This window comes from Zalophus californianus, chromosome 16 (genome assembly GCF_009762305.2).
Source record: "Zalophus californianus isolate mZalCal1 chromosome 16, mZalCal1.pri.v2, whole genome shotgun sequence".
Lineage (NCBI taxonomy): Eukaryota > Metazoa > Chordata > Mammalia > Carnivora > Otariidae > Zalophus > Zalophus californianus.
Genome location: NC_045610.1, coordinates 36582579 through 36602340, shown reverse-complemented (window position 1 = coordinate 36602340; position 19762 = coordinate 36582579). Strand labels below are relative to the sequence as shown.

Genomic DNA, 19762 nt, shown 5'->3' with positions numbered 1-19762 from the left:
AGCGGTGAGGGGGGGAAGACAGAGCGACCAATCAAGAGCAGGGTGAGGCACAAAACCAGCGGGCTCCCTGGGGAGCCAGCCAGAGGCAGGGGGCCATGTCGGAGCTTCAGCAACTGCAGGAATTCGAGATCCCCACGGGCCGGGAGGCTCTGCGGGGCAACCACAGCTCCCTGCTGCGGGTCGCAGACTACTGCGTGGACAACTACGTGCAGGTAGGCGGCATGGGCACCCGCCCCGACACCCCGGCCCTCCCTGGAGCCCACCTTCAAGGCAGGACCGTGACAGCCATCCTGACAGGTGCTCGTCCTGGGCCCACCTGGGAAAGCCTCCACCCCAGGCCTCAGCTCCATTCCAGTCCCCCCCCCCCAAACTTCAGCCCTGACCCCAAGCTACCCAGCCCCAGCGTGCCCCTTCCCTCTCCTGGAGCCCCAGAGACGCCCAGGCAGGCCGCACTGTTCCGTCCTGTCAGCAAGCCTCACCCGACGTTTGTCTCCTTCCTTGGTCCCGTGTAGATCCAGGGGCCCAGACTTGTCCTCACACAAATACCGGCATCATTACTTGCACGCTGACTCTGGGTGAGACTTGAGAACTTCCCGAGAACAGTGTTGTGAACTTGAGAGGCACCAGGGGGAGAATCCTTTCCCCGATATTTGAGTGAGAGTGGAGAGACATCACGCTAGGCTGGGTCTGGCGCAGAGGCAGGGGCATGGACAGCATGATTGCTGGGAGCAGTCCACCCCCAAAAGATGACAACCGCGGCATTTGAGAGCAGTCTCCTAAACTGTGTAGTTGTTCCAGGACCATGAACATGGATTCTCAGATCAAGGGAAGAGGAGTGAGGGAAACTTAGCAATGACTGAGCACCTCTGTTTTTTCCATTAATCCTCATAACCACCTTATGAGGCAAGTATTATTATTCCTCTTTCATAGATGAAGAACCAGCAGCGCAGGGAAGCAAGGTGACTTGTCCAGGGTCACACAGCTTGGACGTGGCAGAGTTGAGCATCAGCCTCCTGACTTCTGAAGCCGGGCTCTCTCCTCTCCACATTTCCCCTCCCCTGCCAGGCCCTAAGACTAAAAGACAGTTTCTTTGCCCTGGCAGGCCCAGGAAGCTCCTGGCTCAGTAGGAGCGTTGAAAAAAATAATGGAAGTAGCAAGTGCTTATGGGAAAATGGCAGATTCAAGAGAGTCGGTGGTGCACCACGGAGAATGCTCTGCACCCTTCCTTTGGGCAGCATGTTGTCCTCACTTGGCCTCTTTTAGTCCTCCTTCCGGTCCTGAGAGGAGAAAACCACTCCCACTCCACAGCCAGGAGGCCGAGGTTCAGAAAGATCAGGTCACTTTCCCAGGTTTCTAAGCTGGTGGCAGAATCTGGATTTGAACCCAGAACTCTGACTCCCAAGCCCACCCCCAAATCTCTAGCTGAATAACTGCCATTCGTGTAGATGTTGAGGGACCCACTTGTGGATGAGATGGACCGTGGCTTGTAAACCAGCCTGGTCTCAGAGTGCTGGAAGGCAGGCTCCTCTTAGGGACAAGGAGAGAAGCAGTTCTGCACGTTCCTCCAGTAACCTCTGCACACCTTCAGCCTCTTCCAGATGGTTCTCTTTTGTCGTATGCACAGTGTGCACACAGGATTTGGGATCCCAAAGACCTGAGTCCAGTTTCCAACTCTGCCGCCTAGCAACTACAGGACCCATGGCAAGGTGACCCTCTGATTCTTAAACCTTTCCTCACGGGGGTCCCATGGGTTAAATGTGAGAATGCGTTAAAGCACTTAGCCCAGTGCCTGTCCCTTAGGAGGGGCAGGATGCATGGAAACTATTACCATTACTGTCATCATCATCATCATCATCATCATCATCATCTTCCGCCGGAAGGATGAAAGGCACATAGAGATAATGAAAGTCAATTCTAGCGAGGCGAGGCAGCCCTTGCAAAAACACCCAGGTCAGAGTCCCTGGGTTCCTGCTTCCTTCATGCAGAACACTAACTAATTGACCTTAGTTACCTTTCCCGGCCTCTCTGAGGATCTCGGTCTGGGGAGCAAATGCCTGCAAAGGATTTGGATGACTTCTCAGAACTGCCCTTAAACAAGGCCTGGTTCCCATGCCCTCTGTCCCTCCCCCAGCCCCTCCCAGCATCCTAACCAGGTGTCAGGAAACCCATGGGGAATTGGGGGAGGGCAGGCTGGGGTCAGACTGCAGAGTTCTCAGTCAAAGTCCATTGAGTTTACAGACAAGGTAATTTGCATGATGAATAAGCAGTCAGCTGTGACAATGGATCTCATACCTTTGTACTTCCGGACCTAACTTTGGGCCAAGCCCCAAACCAAGGGTCAGCAGCCTCCCGGAGCTGGACCCAAGCAGACATTTTCCTGTCTGGGTTGACAGTTCCACATGGCAGGCCAAACAGGGAACAGTGCCGGCGAGGTGAGCTAGGAAATCTGGGTGCAGACCAAAGGAGTAGTAACTGCTTTGTGCTGGGCCTTCGTTTCCTCGTCTATTAAAGAAAGGTCTTGAGTTAGAACAAGACCTGCTCTCCTTTCTGGTTTCAACATCCTCGGTTGATTTCTTTGCCTTTTCAAGGCTCTTGGTTACATAGGCTGATGAGATGTAAACTGCACGCAAATGAGCATCTAACTGTTGGAACAAAGACAAGGAAGGACTGCCCAGAAGGTTCTGGGCCTGCCCTTTGACTCTAGCCTGGCTCAGGTTCCACTGGAGGCATCCTGCTCTGAGAGGTTCCAGGTCTGCTTGCTCTCCATTGACAGACCTTGGGGAGCACCCAGGGGCCTTTAGCAAGGAGACTGCGTGGTGCGGCCTTGTCTGTCCACGCGTGGGGCCTGGCCCAGATTTGTCCTGGACTCACCCCTACCCCCTAGAGAAGGCTACAAGCTAAGTGGCAGTGGCTCCATGATCCGAACCGGCAGCAGCTCCTCATCCAAGCAAGATGAGGAAGCTGCCCGGGGAACCAAATGACCAGAGTTTTGCTCTAGCCCCATGGTCTCATCTGGAACTGAAAAACAAACAAACAAACAAACAACCCTCTTCTGTGTTCAGCCATTCCCTGCCCACCCTTCCATCCCTGACTGCCAGCGTGACTCCGGCCAGCACCTGGCGCAGTGCTTGGCATGCAGTAAGGAGATACCCAGCAAGTGTTTGGGTTCATATTAAACTCATTAATTAACTCACAAATGCGTATGTATTAAATATTGTCTGTATGTTGGGCACTATTCCAGGGTAGGATACAGAGCAAAGCAGACAAGCTCTCTGCCCTCACAGTGCTTACATTTTAGTATGTGGGGGGAAATAGATAATGAAGTAAATAGATAAATAATTTCTGATAGATAGTGCTAAATGCTATGAAGAAAAGAGAACAGGGTAAATATGGTAGAGTCAATATAGAAGTAAGCTAGGAGAATCTGAAGGTGGTGATGAAATGTGTCTCTGAGGAGCTGAGACTTAATAAGAAGGATTCTAGAAAGAAGTATGGCAAGTGCAAAGGTCCTGAGTTAGACACAATCTTAGCTTGATCTGGAAACAGGAACCTAATGGCCAATGTGCCTGGAGGGGAGTGAGAGGGAGTGGTAGAGGACAGCTGGGAGAGAAAGGCAGAGCCAGCCTTGTGGGGCCCTATATTGGCCACGATTGGAAGTCTAGATTTTATTCTCCGTGTATTGGGAAGCTACTGGAGGGAATGAATGAAGTCACTCTTCTCTGGGCCTCAATTTCCTTATCTATAAAATGGACTAGATCACTGGTTCCTAAACACTACTCTGCAGACTGGAGAAAGATGGGAGCACAGGAGTCCTCTGGGGAGTTTTAAAGGCACAGATTCATCGACCTTACTCCTTACTCGCACGTCCTCCGTCCTCCGTTCCCCCATCCTACCAGGGTTCTGATGAGAAGGTCTGGGATAGGGGGCCGGGCGTCGATGGGTTGGTTTTTTAGTTTGAAAGTACTGCCTTCCTCTTTCCTCTCTACTATTCACCCTTTATTCCCAAAGGTCCTCTGGAGGTGGTCAGGTCAACCCTCAGCTTGAGTCTTTGAGGAGGGAGATCTTTCCCCCCTCCTCGCACCCCCATTCCTCAGGGTAACAGATTTGCTCTCCTAACGTTCCCAAGTCCCTCTTACTACAACTTCATTCTCACGGAAACCACGTCAAACATCGAGAGTTACCACTTTCTCCCAGTTCAGCCCCCACGCCCTCCCTCTCCACCCCTACCCACCCAGGCAAGGATCCAGTGGAAGGGGCTGGCCTCCGAACAGAGCTGTGTGTATTTCAGGCCACAGACAAGAGCAAGGCGCTGGAGGAGACCATGGCCTTTACCACCCAGGCACTGGCCAGTGTGGCCTACCAAGTCGGCAGTCTGGCCGGACACACTCTGCGTCTGCTAGACCTACAGGCCGCCTCCCTGCGGCAGGTGGAAGCCCGTGTGAACACGCTGGGCCAGGTAAGGGCTGTGGGAGGGCTTCTTGCACTGGCTCCCAATTCTTTGGCCCACTCGGACATGTTCACCAGCAGTAAGTTCCTCCAAACGCCTGACTTCGCCACAGGAGCTTGCCATTTCCCAAGGGTTTTGAGCCTCCGTATCTCTGTGGTTATATCTCCATGCTGGGCCTTGCTGCCCTCCCAGACTAGGAACTCCTTGAAGGCGGCCCTTTTCCTTTCTGACTTCTATCTGAATTCTATCCTGCATGGTAGGAAGCAGGACTTACCAATCGCGGTGGCTGCCTAGTACAGGAAAGAGGCAAGTGGATCTTGTTTCCAGCTAAACACAGGCAGTGACTTAGTAAGTGTCCTCGTCCTGGACTGTTTGCCTGGCAAGGTCATCTTCAGCCCTGGAAGCACGGCCACCACCACGCCGTGCCCCCACCCGTCTAGCACACGTGCCCTCCTCCTGCCTTCCTGGATCCTTGGCTGAGGAATTGCCCCATCACCCACGTGCACACAGCCACGGACACATCAGCCCGGCATCACCTGCACGTTCACTGCGTGCTGTGTTTTCTCCTCTCACCCCAGCAGACCAGGGTTCCCACCCGCCCAGTGTTGTGAGTTTCCCCACAGAACATTCCAAGAGGGAGTGAACGCCCTTCTTTGTCCCCCCAAGAGAGACAGTCGCTCCAGCCACGGTGTTCCACCACCTCCGCGTTCTCCACCTCTGCTTCCCAGCCAGCCCAGCGCTCCCCTCTCTTCCCAGCAGCCCCAGGGGTGCTGTGTTTTCTCTTTTCCTCCGGTTCCTGCTCAGCTAATAATAACCCTCATTCTCTTCCACCAGGAAGTTGCTCCAAAGTGGTTCCATCCTCCCCTGGCAACTCTTCCCAAATGCCGTGTGACCCTGGAGACAGCATTTACTCTGTCTCTGGACCTCACGGCTTCCCCTGGCCCCTACCCCCACCCCAAAGTCTCTAATCTCTTCCTCCTGTAAGAGGAAGGACAGAGACTGCCCCACTGTCACCTCAAACCCTGTCATGGCAGATGGTGAACATGCACATGGAGAAGGTGGCCCGAAGGGAGATTGGCACCTTGGCCACTGTCCAGAGGCTGTCCCCTGGCCAGAAAGTCATCGCCCCCGACAGCCTCCCTCCCCTCACGCCCTACTACAGGAGACCGCTTAACTTTGGCTGCCTGGATGACATTGGCCATGGGATCAAGGTAGAGAGAGGGCCCCTCCTCTTTCCCACAACCCACCCTCTCCTCATCATGGCTCCCTTCTCCTCGGGCCCCCAGTTCTCTTCCACATCCACATCCCTCCGTGTCCCAACCTGCCGCCCCCGTCTTTCCTCACTCCCTGAAGCCATCACCCTAATTCTCCAAGCCTCCCTCCCTAAAAGTCCTTCCTGACCGCTCCCTCCACAGCTGGCCTTTACCCTGTCCTCAGATGATCTGCTGAGGGTGCATCTGAGCACCCCCTTCTGTGGGGGCTGGGTGTGTGTGAAGGGGAAGAGGAGAAGGGAGGTGTCAGTTCGTGCATGAGAATGGTTCCCCAGCCACATGAGAACGGCAACTTCCTCTGTCTGGAGGTTTGAGGTCACCGCACCGGAGCACTCACCCCAGAGCCGCTTGCTGGTGGGTGGGAACCGGTGGGGATGCAGCCACTCAAAGGGGGCCTGGTGAAGACCGGGGAGCCTGACACTGCCATTTCCTTCTCAGCTTGTCTCAGGAGAGGTGGGAGAGGACACGTCCCCAACCCCATTTCCTCAGTTCCCACAGGCCAACATTCCAGGTTAGACTACACCTCCCCTGGGTCTCAACGACCCCTGGAAACCCTTCCCATCCCATAACATGCAGACCACACTCCCTCCTTCAGGCACCAGGCCTCCCCACCAGTAAGTTCTTCTCATTGCCCAGCTTCTATTCTTTATGACTCAGCTCAGGACCCTCTTGTCTTGTCCTAGTGGTCAATAGCAGAGGACAGCATTCCCCATGTCCCCCATGCTTGGGGGCACCCCACCAGTAACGCAGGTGCTCCCTTGCCTGTGGGCTTGGCCTAGCCATTTGTGCATTTTAAATGCTCTGCCCCTCTCTGACCTGAGCTTCCTAAATCCGGTTCTGCAGGCCCGTCCAAACGGCAGGTGGGATACTTCTAAGTGTGTTGGTCCTCTCCTCCCTCCCCGCTGCCCCCACCTCCTCAGCCTCGCGTTGGGGTCGGGCTCTATCAGAATTAGAGACCACCAAGCTGGCCACTGAGATGTTTTGGGCGCGAGGGGCGGATGCCAGGCTGTGCGGAGGAAGTGGCCTTCAGACCGTGTCTGCTCCAGGCTTCCGTCGGGCCTGCAGCCGGCCGACCACAGAGGCCCGGGTCCCAGGCGGCAAGAGGGGGTGGCTGTGGGGTGGGGTGGGAGAGGGGGCTGGGAAGTGGAAGTGGGAACTTGCTGTCCCCGCGCTCTCCTTCCCAGTTCGTGGCCGCCTCTCCCTCGTTTCCTTTCTGGGACCAGGGCGGGGTTACGAGGGGGGCAGGGGGGCCATAGACGTCAGCCCCGCCCCCTGCCCCCCCGCAGGATCTGACCACGCAGCTGTCGCGGACCGGGACCCTCTCGCGCAAGAGCATCAAGGCGCCTGTCGCACCGGCCTCCGCCACGCTGGGGTGAGGCCTCGTGCTCCTGCAACTCGCCTCCCCCACCCTCAACGCAGAGAAGCCAAACTTCCTCCTGCCCGCACCTGACCCTTGCTCGCCGAAGCCTTCCTTCCCCCCACTGACGACACCCTCCCCCCCAGGAGGCCACCCCGGATCCCCGAGCCGGTGCAGCTCCCCGTGGTGCCCGAGGGCAAACTCTCCGCCGCCTCATCGGTCTCTTCCCTGGCCTCTGCAGGGTGAGCCCCACGAGTCCAAGTGGGAGGTTGAGGGGGCCTCCCGCCAGTTGTCAGGGTGACTACTAGGGTCGGGAGGACGCTCAATCACAGGCCCGGGGCGCACGACTGAAGGGGAGGGACGGGTTGGGGGGGATGCTGAGTTAGGGAAGGTGTCCCCCAACCTAGCCGAGCCCCGCTTTCTCTGGTCTTCAGCAGCGCCGAAGGTGTCGGTGGGGTCTCCACGACCAAGGGGCAGGCAGCACCCCCACCCCCACCTCTCCCCAGCCCCACGGCCCCACCCCCTCCACCGGCCTCCGAGGTCTTCCTGCCGCCCCCTCTGCCGGAGGAAGTGTCCCTGCCCCTGCCGGGTAAGGAGCTCCGCCCTCTCCTGGCTCAACCGCGGGGTCTCTTCTCACCTCCCCACCCTCTCCCTCCGATGGGCCCGCCTCAGTGAACGCCTCGTCCGGGTAGGGGGTAACGGAGAGGAAGGGGCCAGAGAAAGTGAGCTAACAACTCAAGTTAGCGCCTGCTTTATACCAGGCTGTGTTCAAGCTTCTCATCCATTTTCGCACTTAAACTTTAACAACCCTAAGGGGGTCTTCACACTCTGATTTAACAGATGGAAGTTGAGGCTGACAGGTTCAATTAAGTGACTTGCCCGAGGGTCACCCAGCTAAATGGCAGAGCCTCACTACCCTACACTGCTCAACATTTGTTTGCTAAGAGAACTGCGTTCTAGAAGCCTCGTGGTGGAGGCCATGATGGGCTGGGGCTGGAGAAAGATTACAGAAAACGGGTAGATGCCGGAGCCCCCACTTTGAACAGCGAAGTTTCCTGGGGGCCATTGGCGGGCGTCCGCTGTGCCACATTGCAGGCTTTCTCTTTCCCTGCCAGCACCAGAGTTGCCTCCACCCCTGGACCTGCCCCCTCCCCCGCCCCTGGATCTAGATGAATTGGGGCTGCCGCCTCTGCCCCCACCAGACTTTGGGCCTGAAGAGCCTAGCTGGGTCCCTGCTGCGTACCTGGAGAAAGGTACCTGACTCCTGGGACTAGGGATCCCTCTCCCGCCCCTCCCCGGGTTCTACTCTAGACTCTGCAAAGGTATGAGCCTGTTACACCCCCCCACACACCCCTCCCTATTTTCTGATGAACTGACCAAACGTTTATCCAGGAGTGGGGATCCAAGCTGGAAAGACAGCAGCTGGCCTGGCACTGAATATTATTAAACCCAGCTGGGGAGGGGTCCCAAGAGCTTCGGAGCCTCACTCCCTGCAGCCGTCCCCCTAGATGTTCCCTGACATCCCCATAGTAGGGTGGGAGGCACGTCTCATGGCTACCTCTCCTCCCGCCCTGCAGTGGTGACATTGTACCCATACACCCGCCAGAAGGACAACGAGCTCTCCTTCTCTGAGGGCACCATCATCTGCATCACACGCCGCTACTCAGATGGCTGGTGCGAGGGCGTCAGCTCCGAGGGCACTGGATTCTTCCCGGGGAACTATGTGGAGCCCAGCTGTTGACAGCCTGGGGCTCTCTGAGCTCCTGATCCAGGCACTGTCCCGAGCGAGGCCCTTGAGCTCCAGCACAAAGCCAGCTCCACAGTCAAGGCTGGACTAGGCCTGCCCACCTCTTGGTCTGTGAGCTGGGCCTGTCCCTTCCCCTCATTTTGGTGGGAAGGGGTCCTGGGGAGAGAGAGCATGTACCCAAAGGCCTGCCGTGGACAGGAGAGAACTGGAAGTCAAAGAGTTTGGTGATCTTGTCCACAGAGTACCCCCTACTCCACGCAGGATGGGGTCTCCAGCTGCAAGTGCCAACTTCGAATAAAACTCTGATGACCTCCTGGTGATTGCCCTGCAGGGCTATGGGGTCCGAGAGAGAGAGAGAGAGAGAGAGAGAGAGAGAGAGAGAGAGAGAAAAGGGGGGAAAGGTTCCTGCTAATTACTGAGCCCCCTCTGCCTGCCCCAGCAGCCTCCTCTCCCCATCATTTCCGTCCTAAGTGCCCTCTATACTAGACCCCTGAGGCTCGGCACCGACTGACTGCATCCTGTTCTTTTGCCTGTTGCTTGCCGTGTTATGCTCGTTTTGGTTCCTCAAGCTGGGCACTCTTCCCCGACGGGGGGGGACCAACTCCCCCATTTATGTGGGGCTGAGGGCAGGGATCGCCTCGTCCTCACCCTTCAGACATCGGCGCGAAAGATCTCAGTCAGCGCTTCCCCCCTTCACCTCCTTTATAGCTCTAAAACACCAAAGAGGGAGGAGGGGCTTGGCTTTCGCTGGCTCTGCTTTAAAACATCATGGCTTTCTGTTCCATACTGGAGGAGGGGGGCGCAGAGAGCCCAGCCCGCGGGGCGACTTTGGTAAAGTCCCTGGTCTCTTGCTCCATAGACGAGGCTGGGGTGAGAGGAGACACCGTCGCGCGCTGCGACGTCCCAGGCTGGATGGACCCCAGCCGGACAATGTGCTACCTCGTTCCACCGCCAGGAGGCGACTGTTCCCTCCGGCTCCCCCCCGCCCCACGCCCCACTTTGGGGATGCTGATGGGGGTGGGCGGTGGGGTGGGGCGCGGGAAGGGAGGCAAGAAGAAAAAGGGTGTAGTGTGGAGACGCGGTAGGTGAAGCAAGACCTAGGCCTGAGGCTGTCGGTGGAGAGCCTCATCTCTCTCCGCTGGGATTCCGGCGCGACCCGGAGGCTTTCGGGGTCGGGAGTTCCCTTAACAGAAGAAAGGGGGATGGGAAGGTTCCGCAGCTCAAGGGAGCAGTTAAAGCAGCGGGAGATGTTCCTTTCTCCCCTGCCAGGGAACCCCTTCCTCCCAATTCGGAGGACAAGGATTTTGGAAACACCGCTGCCTTCCCGGGTATGCGCACCCCCCTCGGTGGGGCCAGACTCCAGAATTAAACGCTGCAGTGCAAAGGGGGCAGGCAGCCGCGCTGCGTTAACTGCATAGATAGGGACGGCTCCGAACTCCCTCCCCCAGCCCCCGGGGGGACGAGCCCGGAATCCCCGAAATTCCCGGAGGGACATACCGAAGCCAAAGGGAAAAGGGAGTAATAAAACTAGGTTTGTCTTTCCCGCTCTCCCCCCACCCCACCCCCTCCTCCGCCCGGGCGCCCCCTGCAGGCCGCCGTCCTCAGCACGTCTTCAGCACCTGTTGCAGATGGAGGCGCACGTCGGTGGCCGTTTCCCAGGGCACCACGCTGGCGCGGAAGGAGCTGGGCTCGGCCTTCTGCGCCTCCTGGATAAGGCGGTGCATGGGATAGCCGCGGCGCGGGAAGGCCACGTCGCCGCCCGCCAGCAGCCCCATGGGGCAGAAGTCGTTGGCGCCGTCGCCCACGTAGAAAAGGCGCTCGAAGTGCACGCCCTCGTGGGCCCGCTCGCGCAGGTAGTCGCTGAGCACCTTGTGCTTGCACATGTTGGCGGGGCAGCGCGCGCAGCTGTGCGTGTGGAAGGGCCGCAGTGCCAGCAGCCCCCGCGCGTCGGGCCCCGACGGGTTGCTGAGGATGCGGCGGAACAGGCCGTGGTGGCCCGCGGCGCGCAGCGCGCTCTCCACGCCGAAGGTGTTGGCATCCGAGATGAGGATCACCTCGAAGCAGGAGCCCTGCTTGGCCACGAACTGCAGCAGGTCGCTCATGCCGGGCGACAGGGGGATGGCCTCGTAGATGGCGCGCAGGTCCCGCGGCCGCACGCCCTGCTCGCCCAGGTACTGGAAGACGCGCTGCATGTACTCGTTGTAGAAGCCCTCGCGGTAGGTGGCCCGCAGGCTCTCGGGCAGCCGCTGGCCCGGCGCGGCGCGCACGATCGAGTCGTCGCTGTTTTCGTCCACGATCGTCTCGTCGAAGTCAAAGGTCAGGAGGAAGCGCGGCGCGCCCTGCGCGGCCATCCCGCCGTCCTGGGAGCAGGGGGGGGAGGAGCAGGAGGAGGAGGAGGGAGCAAGCGAGAGGGGGCGCGGCGCGGGCCGGCCGGGGAGAGGCTGGTTAGCGGGCCATGGCCAGAGGCGCTGGCACATCCAAGACCTGAGGAGGACCCAAGGCAGGTTAAGCTGGGCGGAGGACCCAACGCCGCCGCCCCCACCCCAGCCTTCCCTGCCCAACCCCGTTGGCGGCTCTCAGTGAACTGTGCTCGGGTTTATCCTCAGAAGACCATCCTCCTCCTGAACCCAGAGGGGCTTCCTTGGCACCCTGTTTCTGCTACTCTCCTCTGGGGCCGCGGGGCTTAACAGGGTCAGCTTAACGGAGGGGAAACGCAGCTTCCAAGGGGACACCCCTTTGGGGGAGGTTTCTGGACTAGGCCGTTCTGGAGACTTCCAGCGACCCTTGTTGTTGGTGTGGACTGTTGGGGCTCTCCACCCCCTTCTTCCCTAACGAACGTAGGCCAGGGAAACCAGGCATTCACCCAACTGAAGCAGCCTCCTCATTCCCTTTTTGAGCCAAGCCCAGCCGATGGGACTGTGGCCAGTAGGCCAGGCTCCAGGGAACACTCGTTGGTATCATCCAAGGCATGTGGACTGTGAATGCCAGGTCCTCGGGCCTGGATCGTTAACTAAGGGCTGGGCCTGGAGAGCTAAGTGCCTGGGCCTCCGCACTGGCCAGAGAACTGGATTTTAGCTCTTGGAATAACCACGTCGCTGGGTTGACCCAGGAAGGCTCTCTGGAAGCTGCTTCCAGCCAGATGGGGTCCCAGGATGGAACACTGCTTCTCCAGGGAGTTTTCGGGCCCTGTGCTGACAGCTCATAACTAATCACTTGCCAATTCCCTGGGAGGAACACGTCAGCGGGTGGGGTTTCTGCCAGAGTCCGAAGGCAGCGGGCAGCAGAAGCAGTGGGGCTTGGGGAGGTAGGAGCTTCCCGCGCCAGGCCACGACATACCTGGGAGACAGGTGAGGGAGAGGAAAGAGAGCGGCAGTGGCTGAAAAGGCAGAGGCGGAGGGAGCAGGGAGGGGGCACAGGGTGGGGAAGGAGAGGCTAGGAGGAGGTCGTGCCAGGGGCGCCTGGAGATAGACTGCACAGGGGGACAGACTGGGGACGGGGCGGGGGGGGGGGCTCCAGGAAGTGGAGACCTCGGCCAGAGTCCCACCCACAGAGGACGTGGGACAGGATGGGGGACAGAGTGCAAGTGTGAGGCACAAAGAAAGGCAAGCGAGTGGAGGCCACAGAAGCCCTCAGCAGCCTGTCCCGCCACCTTTGCCTCTGCCGGCTGCCATACACGGTGGACGGGCAGAGAGCGAATCACGTCCAGCTTCAGAATACCCACCACACTGCCTTTCTCCCTCCTGGCCTCCCACCTCAGTCAGTCCAGACGGAACCACTCCTCCTTCTGGCTTCTTTCTAACTCGCTCTCTGATATTCCTGTGATGTTTGTGGTCTGGCCCACCTTGTGAAACAGAAGTCCAAGCTCCGAATTTCAGAGCTGGGGTGTGGACCTAGCTCTCTGCCTCCCTAATAGCTCTGTCCCTTCGAGCTCATCCCTAGAGTCACCCTCTGGTCTCATCGACATCCATCTGGGAGTCTCAGTGGCCCAGGATCCCTGGAGTATGTAAAGCAGCAGGACCCCACACCTGGGATGAAAGCTTCCAGGGATTAGTGGAGGCCCAGTAGAGATGAGGGTAGGCCTAAAGGGGGCTGGATAGGGCTCCTTCCACCCCATGATGGGAAGGAGGTTGAGGCCTCATCCTAAGGGACCCCTGGAGGGACCCACTTACCCTAGACAGGCATCGGAGGCCAGCAACTGGAAAACACCCGCTCATTGTCAGTGCATCACCCTGGGTACCACCTGTAGGGACTCTGTCGGTCTCCAGCCGTCGTGCAGAGCTCCTGACAACCACACAAGTTCTGTTGGAGAGCGCCAGCAGCTAGCTTTGTTTCCACTACTAATGCGCACCTGATTCTATCTCCTTGGCTGAGCCCCGGGAACCACTCCCAGGGGCTCAGTGAAAACCCCTCAAATAGGCACAGCGCTCACAGATGGCAAAGCCCTTGCTAGGTATCCTCCTACCCACCCCCTGGGACATTCGAGAGGTTATAGGTGATATTAATTGGAGATCCAGAACGGTTAGCCGATTTACTCAAAGGTAAGTGGCAAAGACAGATCTCAAAACCAGAACTTAGGGTCTGAGACCAGCGGTTTTTTCTCCAGTATGATCCTGGCCCCTTTCTTGTGTCATGGTTTACACAACACCGGCACCGGTGTTCTCCCACTGCTCATCGCAGTCCCATGAATTCACCAGTAAGGGCCCAGAGAGGTTAACTTGCCGGAGGCTGTGCTGTGTCCCCAGGGAGCCTGGTTCATGAACACCTGGCCACAGCCTTGTATGCTCTCTGCCCTTAAAAGGGAAGGGGCAGATGACCGGGCTCATTGTACCACAGCTGGGGGCCGGGACCCCTGAGCATCACAGATGATCTGGGACTGGCCTCCCTGGTGCTTTCAGAGGCTGGCAATCGGCTGGAAGTCAGTTTGAAATTTCTGCGGGGCTTTGCTGTGTGGCTTTGGGGACAGGGGCTGGCTTCGCGGGGGCTTCACCAACTCAGCTACAGAGGACGACACCACCTACAGCTCCCAGTGCCTCCCCATGCCCCATCCCTCCCCCTCACCTTGCGGTTGAATGAGAGACTAGAAGCAGCTGGGACAGATCTGGAAAGCTACTGAGAACCAGGGGACTAGACCGGGAAAGGAGCAAAGTCCTGGCTGGTTGCTGCCCTCTGGTGGTGACAGCGGATGACACTGGAAACCCCTGACTTTGTCAAGGTGACATGCTCCCCAGACCATCCCAGACCCTCAGGGAGAAGCTGAGGGCCCCCGAGACAGAGATTGGGACCTCCCAGGAACAGGGCATGGGTCAGAGGGAGGGCCCCTATCACCTGGAGCTACCCCACCCCTCGCCACGCCCTAACCAGATGTGCATTAAGCCCTTTTGATATGGATGGAGGTGGGTCTCAGCCTTTCCGCTGAAGAACTTTTTTTTTTTTTGAGGAACTTTTAATCTAGGAATTGGGAAAGGTAGCCAAAGCTGAATGGGGCAGGGGGCAGAAAAAGGTGGGGGCTAGGGGAGGGGTCAAGGAGAAGATGGGAGAGAAGACATGGGGACACTGGAACAGCATGTTTTTGGAGGATGGAAGGGCTCTTCCCAGGCCCTATCTGGAGGAGTTCCAAACTTCCAGGATCCTGCCTGATATCCCATGTCTGCCCCCAGGCCTAGCGAGTTTGTGGAGAAAGGTCAGGGGATGCCACTTCTGCGATAAAAGCAAACAGCCCCACGGCACACACAGACAGACACGTGCGGGGCTCGGGGAGAAGAGAGCCGGACATAGAAAGACACAGAGGCTCTTCAAGCAGCCACCCAGAGACCAACTTTCATCCCATAGAAAAGGGTCTCCTGGTTTTGCCCTTGTTTCTTTTTCCTTTTAAAAATTTGGTGGAATGGTCCACTGATTTTCAATCATGTACAAAACTTCTCGTTCATTAGAGCAAAAGACATGGTATATTTTTTCATCTAATAATACTATTTAGGGAAATCGGTTCAACATTTGTTGTTTAGTGAGTTGCCCTTGTTTTTTTAGTCCCCAGAGCAGAAAGCCAGGCATCCTGAGTTTATTCCCCCAGAAAGAGAAGTCTTTGCTGCCACCGCACCCATGCCCCCACAGTAGTCAGTGGCACCCCAGGCCCCTCTGGCATCTGGTTCTCGTGACGTTCAGAAAGGTTACTCACCTCTGGCAGCTTTGTCCTAAGTGACCAAATCCTTTTGTGGTCACCAAAAAGAGTCCCTCAGAGAAAAGGGGGACAGGGTCTAGGAGCTTCTCCAGATGGCTAGAGCAGAGAGAGGAAAGAGGGGTTTCTTTGGGGTGGCCGGGAGTTCATATTCTAGTCCCACCTAAAAGTGGTGCTCGCCTCCCTGATTCCACATCAGATCACCGGATTCCTCCTTGTTTCCTCCTGCCTTTGACAAAAATGCTTTCAGATGATATTTGTGGGAATGGGGATGGGGGAGGGAGAAACAGCTTGAAATCCCCCCCCCTTAATGAGGGGACTGGGATCCCACAGGACAGTTCGGGGACAGTTTGCCCCAGGAAATGTGGAGGATAGGGATGGAAGTGGGGATCGAGGACCCCGCAGAACAAGCCTCCTGCCCAAGCCCAGGTGGTCTTCTATCAATCACTTAGGAATTGGATCCCACAACTAAGCTGAAGTTTTCTCCCTCCCCAAGACTGTATTTCCAGCTTCACCATGGTCTCTTCCTTCTCACCACCACCACCAGCAAATAGGAAAAACGGAGGCCCAGAGAGGTCAAGCTAGCATCCCTGGGGGCGGGGGGGGGGGGGGGGGTGTCACACAACATCAGATGCAGGATCAGAACTCAGGAGTTCCTGATGCCTCTTGGCGAAGTTGCAGCCAGAGCTCCCCCTATTGCCCTGGAGACCCCCTTGGGCTGTGAGTAAGCTGGCCCTGAGGACCTGGAGCCCTGGTGTCAGTGAAGAAGCTGGGACCAGGAGTCCCCTCTGGGCTCGCCCTGCCTGGGTGGACAAGCTGGAAGGGGATCCTCAGTGGACAGGGAGGTGGCAACTGCCGGTGGAGCGGGGGGAGAGGTATTTTTAGAGGTGGCTGGAAAGCAGGCATTCTGGCACACCCCCAGCTGGCGGGTGCTTCGCTCCAATGCGGGGCAAGGGGGTGCGCAGCTCGGGGAGCCCAGGGGACTGGTGGGTGGCGGGGAGCAAGGGGGCACAGATTCCTTCGCTTTGCCCGAGTCGGGGACAGAGGACTATCCGGGCACCACGTTCCTGGGGTAGGAGAAAGAAGGAGGACTCATTTCTCCGCTCCAGGGACTCCCCCACTGACACACGTGAAGGAGTGCCCTCAAACTCCACGCAGCCCCCACCCCACACTGGGACCCCCGCCCTCCCCTACCTAGGGAAGCCCAGGACTCACGTGGGGAGCGGCGGCGGTAGAGGTCTGTCCCGGCTTAGTTTGGAGTGTAAAGAATGGGGGAGAGGGGCTAGCTGAGGTATTTGGGCGCGGGATGGGGCAAGGGGTGCTTACGGGAATTGGAGGGGACGCGGTGTCTTATCCACCCCCGGATTTCTGGGCTCCGGCTCACGAGTCCCTCCAGTCCCGAGGGGCCGTGGATGATGCGCGTCTGGGCCGCCCCCTCCACCTGCCCCCCATCCCCCCGGGCAGCCGCCGCGTCCCCTTTAAATGCCCGGGAGCCGGAGCCCGAGCCGCGGCTGGCGCTGCGGCTGCCGCAGCACCCGGACCCACCGCAGTCCCCACACGTCACAAGCGACTGTCCAATCACAGCGGCGCCGGCGCACATCAAAGGGGCGGGCCACCTGCGGGCCACGCCTCCCGGCTGCCCTGCAGGCTCCCCGAGAGCGAGCGAAGGTGGGGTTGCGCGCAGGGAGAAAGGAAAGAGGGAGCGCATCCCTGCGGAGGAGCGTGGGTGGGGGGTACCCTCGCTGGAGCGGCTGCGGGGCTCTGCGTGAGTCCCCGCCCGCACACCCAGAAGTGGCAGGGCTGTGCCTCCAGGGCTCTGAGCCCTGAGATTTGCAGAAATGCACCCCTACCGCCAGCCCCCATGCCCTTCTTCGCTCCTAAGCCCAGCGGTAGGCACCGTTGGACCCAGCCCAGGAAAAGCAGTTCCTCCCCCACGTGCGCCTAGCTCTGCCCTCCGCGCGGAGTCGCGGCACCTCGCCTCTTGGGATCCTTCCTCGGTTAAGGTTACAGGGGATTGTCGGGGAAGGGGCTCTCCCACTCCCCTACCCCGTGAACACTGATTTAAGGACCCAACTGTTTGCCCTTTGCAAGTGGTGTTGTAAATAAAAAACCCACTTTCTCTAATGTTTCGTAAGAGTTGGTGACTAGCCACACTCCCCTGCCTCCCCCTTCCCCCCAACCCAAAACCCTCCCCCCAGCTTCCTCTGCCCTCCAGCCTGATGGCTGAGGAGAAGCTTATGTTTCAACAGCAGAGAGCCAAAACTTATATATACTGAGAACGTACTATGAACAGGGCACTGTACTAGGTTGCTGCACTTGACAGTTGCACATTCACAACAGGAGAAATTATTTGCCTGAGTTCAAACCTAGGCACACCTGGTCCATGGGGTCACAAAGGAGCTGTGTGGATGCAGAGCCTAGGCGCCCCCAAGCCGGGGTGTAAGTCTCCCCCTGCTCCACTCCTCCAAGAGAGCCGGCAGGTGGAAAGGCCCTGTGTGATCTGGCAGCCCGCGGTGCTGGAAACCGGCGAGGGAAGGAGGGTGAGCAAGGAATTACCCTGTGCTGGGGGTTAGGGTGAACAGGACAAGTGTGTGCCGTCTTTCCACATGTACAAAGGAGAACGAACGCTTTACAGCTGCTTAAAACCCTTGACCGTAACTTCCAGCTCCCCAGCTCCTTCACCGCCTTGCTGCTCACGCCCCTGTCCTCACTGCCCACCCTCTCTTCCCGCTCTGCAGCACCTCTGATGTTTCCTGGGGACTTCACTCTTCAGGAACACACCTGCCCCATTTGCTGGGTGAGCTCGGTCTCTGTCACACATCCTGAAGCTCCTTCTATCACACCGATCACCTGTGTGCCACCACAACATGTGGGAAGTGCTGTCAGTACACTTCCGTGGGTCAGCTCACATAATCCTCACCACTCTCTGAAACGCTGCGTGGCTCCTTCTGCTGTTGGGAAATCGGGGCACAAAGAGTTGAGCTTGCCCAGGGTCATCCAGCAGGTGAATGGTAGAGCTGGGCTTCCAGCCTGGTTGCCTTTTTGTTTTTAAGGTTTTTTTGTTTGTTTGTTTGTTTTTTAATTTGTCAGAGAGAAAGAGCACAAGCAGGGGGAGCGGCAGGCAGAGGGAGAGGGAGAAGCAGGCTCCCCGCTGAGCAGGGAGCCTGATGCGGGGCTCTATCCCAGGACCCCAGGATCATGACCTGAGCTTAACCGACTGAGCCACCCACGTGTCCCCCAGCCTGGTTGCCTTAACCTTTACCCCACACCTTCAGCGTCTGCCACCGCTGTCAACAACAGGAGGGCAGAGACCACGTTTGCCTTATGCGGTAGTGTTCCGTCCACCCCAGCACGGAGACTGTGGCACACAGTAGGCCTTAGATGTTTGTTGTTGAATGAAACACGTCGCCTGCTGTGTTCAGCTCGACCTAGCAACTCCGTTTGTGTCTCCTCATTTTATCTTCTCACTAACTGGTCACTGCAGGATTATCCCCATTTTCCAACAGGGATATTGAGGCTCAGAGAGATCAAATGAGTTGCCCAGGGTCACATGACCCCAAGGAGGCACTAGATGCAGATCCGGATCCTGACGATGAACACCCTTTCCGATGAACACCCTTTCCGCCGGTTTCCAACGATGGGGCTGAGGGTGGGGCGGGCGGTAACTTTCTGTGGCGGCCTGAGCCAGTTCTTACTGCCCACCTCTGCCTTCCAGGCTTGCGGATATCAGAGCCACGGGGGCTCTGTGCAAAGCACCTCTGTGGAATAAATCTAGAAACTCCCAGTTCCCCCTACGCTAAACTTTTCACGGCACAATCCTACCTCATTGTGCCAATGAACACAGTTGGGCAGTTGGACGATCAGCCATGTGTCTAAAGAGGGGGACAGAAAGGGGAGGGGAGTCCTACCTCCCACCTCACCCCATCCCAGGCCCCAGCAGGGTGAGGCCTCTGCCCAGCACTCGGCTGCAGAACTTCCTCTCTTCCTGTGGGGTTCACCTTAGAATTCCCGTCAGTCAGTCAGTCAGTCTGGTAGAGAGCTTGTGGGGCTGGGGTCATCTGAGGCGACAGACACAGGAGTTTCTGGGAAAGCCTGATTCAGGTGGCCAGGGATGGGGCTCTCCGGTTGGCCTTGACCAAGAGGGTGTGACTCTCGCCTAAGGTTTTGGCACCTTAGGCAAGAGTCACCTCTTTGGCGTTAGAGCCCGGGAGGCCAGGAATCAGGACCCGGGACTCTGGCTCTGCGACAGGCCTGCTGGGGGAGGGGCAGTGGCGGAAGGGGAGGGGCAGATCCCCTGGTTCCTCTGAACACTCCAGCTCCGGGAAGGACGATTTTGTGCCAGGCACGTAATCCCCACAACAACCCTGGCCGATGAGTTTTAGTATTCTCCTTTTTACAAACGAAAAAGCAGAAGCTTGGGGACATTAAGAAAGTGCCTTGCCCAAGGACGCTGTGCAGCAAGTGGCGGTCAGCTCCGATGTTGAGGTCTGCTGCACTTCTCTGTCTGGAGGAGGCTGAGGGCCTTCAGTGACCTGGCGACCTATGCAGGTGGGCTTAGTGCCGGAGGCCACTGGGAGGACCCCGTTCGTTCGGGCAGTTCTGCGGGTTCTGCCGGAGGTGCTCTGGGCCTAAGGCCTTGTGCTGGGGCGTCGGGACTTTTCAGGTCTCTCATCCCCTTCCTAGATGACAGTCACTGGCATTGATGGAGCGCTTACTCTGTGCCAAGCAGTGTTCTAAAGGCTCAGCTCTCTTCATTCTCACATCAACC

General features: G+C 58.0%; 2 protein-coding genes across 20 annotated transcripts; one reads left to right on the top strand and one right to left on the bottom strand.

Moving 5' to 3' along the window:
- The first annotated feature begins 69 nt into the window (after window positions 1-69).
- On the top strand, window positions 70-8842 carry ABI3 (ABI family member 3). Of its 8 annotated transcripts, none has more exons than XR_004819693.1 (9): window positions 70-212; window positions 4289-4456; window positions 5482-5658; window positions 6157-6229; window positions 7005-7090; window positions 7222-7317; window positions 7513-7664; window positions 8191-8328; window positions 8653-8818. XR_004819693.1 is itself a non-coding variant. In XM_027625632.2 (9 exons), the coding sequence occupies exons 3-9, from the start codon at window positions 4322-4324 to the stop codon at window positions 8814-8816; spliced, it is 951 nt and encodes a 316-aa protein (XP_027481433.1). In that variant the 5' UTR covers window positions 92-212; window positions 1589-1706; window positions 4289-4321; the 3' UTR covers window positions 8817-8842. The 8 variants fall into 8 exon arrangements, 5 of the variants coding, with proteins under 5 accessions (XP_035580467.1, XP_027481432.1, XP_027481435.1 ...); XR_003525251.2 differs by having other exon boundaries at window positions 7510-7664; XM_027625632.2 differs by lacking the exon at window positions 6157-6229 and adding an exon at window positions 1589-1706 and having other exon boundaries at window positions 92-212; window positions 7510-7664; window positions 8653-8842.
- Window positions 8843-9454: 612 nt separating this feature from the next.
- On the bottom strand, window positions 9455-17079 carry PHOSPHO1 (phosphoethanolamine/phosphocholine phosphatase 1). 12 transcript variants are annotated; one of them, XM_027625625.2, is made up of 6 exons: window positions 16210-17077; window positions 14995-15093; window positions 12992-13121; window positions 12040-12158; window positions 10442-11306; window positions 9455-10005 (listed from the first exon to the last, which is right to left on the bottom strand). In XM_027625625.2, exons 3-6 carry the CDS (start codon window positions 13034-13036, stop codon window positions 9589-9591), a joined length of 1446 nt encoding a protein of 481 aa, XP_027481426.1. In that variant the 5' UTR covers window positions 13037-13121; window positions 14995-15093; window positions 16210-17077; the 3' UTR covers window positions 9455-9588. The 12 variants fall into 12 exon arrangements, with proteins under 12 accessions (XP_027481426.1, XP_027481425.1, XP_027481421.1 ...); XM_027625624.2 differs by having other exon boundaries at window positions 14995-15223; window positions 16321-17077; XM_027625620.2 differs by having other exon boundaries at window positions 16321-17077.
- Between the last annotated feature and the right edge of the window lie 2683 nt (window positions 17080-19762).

Excerpts from the sequence above, each read along its gene's own strand:
- ABI3 (XM_027625631.2), top strand. The coding sequence starts at position 96 with ATGTCGGAGCTTCAGCAACTGCAGGAATTCGAGATCCCCACGGGCCGG. Across the intron at positions 5,659-7,004 it reads ACATTGGCCATGGGATCAAG|GATCTGACCACGCAGCTGTC; the intron begins GTAGAGAGAGGG and ends GCCCCCCCGCAG. Across the intron at positions 7,318-7,509 it reads TCTTCCCTGGCCTCTGCAGG|CAGCGCCGAAGGTGTCGGTG; the intron begins GTGAGCCCCACG and ends TCTGGTCTTCAG.
- PHOSPHO1 (XM_027625625.2), bottom strand. The coding sequence starts at position 13,036 with ATGAGCGGGTGTTTTCCAGTTGCTGGCCTCCGATGCCTGTCTAGG. Across the intron at positions 12,159-12,991 it reads GCCTCCGATGCCTGTCTAGG|GTATGTCGTGGCCTGGCGCG; the intron begins GTAAGTGGGTCC and ends CCTGTCTCCCAG. Across the intron at positions 10,006-10,441 it reads TGCGCCTCCATCTGCAACAG|GGAACTCCCGACCCCGAAAG; the intron begins GTGCTGAAGACG and ends TCTTCTGTTAAG.